This window comes from Suillus subaureus (assembly GCF_016647635.1).
Source record: "Suillus subaureus strain MN1 chromosome Unknown BJ212scaffold_318, whole genome shotgun sequence".
Lineage (NCBI taxonomy): Eukaryota > Fungi > Basidiomycota > Agaricomycetes > Boletales > Suillaceae > Suillus > Suillus subaureus.
Genome location: NW_024538874.1, coordinates 18,926 through 20,250, shown reverse-complemented (window position 1 = coordinate 20,250; position 1,325 = coordinate 18,926). Strand labels below are relative to the sequence as shown.

General features: G+C 40.5%; 1 protein-coding gene across 1 annotated transcript; it reads right to left on the bottom strand.

The window, feature by feature from the left end:
- Positions 1–240: 240 nt before the first annotated feature.
- BJ212DRAFT_1489728 (uncharacterized protein) lies at positions 241–828 on the bottom strand (the record flags this gene model as incomplete). The annotated part of the gene is made up of 4 exons (XM_041341433.1): positions 241–265; positions 313–427; positions 476–608; positions 664–828. 4 exons carry the CDS (start codon positions 826–828, stop codon positions 241–243), a joined length of 438 nt encoding a protein of 145 aa, XP_041185230.1.
- Positions 829–1,325: the final 497 nt, after the last annotated feature.

The window sequence follows — 1,325 nt, the reverse complement described above, 5'->3', positions numbered from 1 at the left end:
TGGCTTGTCAAGCAACAGAGATTGCAAAGACACATTGCACAGGATCACATGGCTGTAAGACTGGACACATTGAAGGCTAGGCACAGAGTATTTGTCAACCCTGTCTTTAAGATTGCTTACAAGGAGGAAATTGCCCTTAAGGGTGGTATTCCCACTTGCAGCTTAAGAATCAATAATTGTATGCACAGAGTATGCACCGACTCACATCCTTCCCTGGACTTTCTTGTGCCACTTTAAATCTCAGGGTTCGATGGAATAACAGAAACTAGACTCACAGTCAGAGCAAAATCACAATTTTTATGGTACACATACATTTCACCGCTTTCAAGATATGATACTAGTATTGAAGCACCATTGTCATAGAAGTGTACTGTGTGCGCCACATATGGCTGCTTGTCGAGCTTTGAGGTGATAGAAACAAGATTTTCTAAATACAAAGTCAATGCAACACAAGTACTATGATTTGGTAACACACTGTCTGGTGTGAAGTTCCAAATGTGGGGTCGACCATCACTGGCACTCGCCAGTCGATGATGCACAGGATCCCAAGCAAGCAACTCTACCAGACCTGAGTGACCGAGTGGTAGTACTGCAAAATTTGAAAGTGCCTAACAGGACTGAACATTATCAGTTACCTAGAGGTGCTACTACCATCACACTTACATCATCGATTCTTTCATAGATTTGGATGTTGCCATCCGATGCCCCAAACGCAAAGGTCGTCTCTCCACGATCATCAACATCAATCCAAGTGATTGCACTAATATATCCTGCCACTGGTGAAACAATTTCTTGAATCATTTCACCAGATGTGAGGCTCCATACCATGACTCTACTCATTGCCTATCTCAGCTGTCAACATGAGCAAGCAAATAAAATGGATGATTAGCTACTCCTGTAAGGAGCAATGCTCCATGCATGCTCACAGCCAATACAGTGGCTCAAAAAACTGTCCGCATGTTTTGACATTTTTTACTATTTACAATATTGTGTGAGAATACATAAAGACCTCAGTGACATGCTAATACCATATTGTAGTGCTGCTTCAGGGCTTTGGATTGAGCACCACATCATGAGAATCAGAGGAGATATGGTGGAGATACAAGGCTTACAAAATCATGACTCATGTGGGACAGTTTTTTGAGCACATATTAAAACTATATAAATCATCATTTATGACACCATAACAATCATGCCACCATTAAATAAATTATAAAGTGGTGTATTATGTCATTTTAAAACCATATCTAATATACAAACAAAAATTCCATATGTCATGGTTATATCACCATGAAGCCACCCCCCCTGCTCAAAGGGATAATATC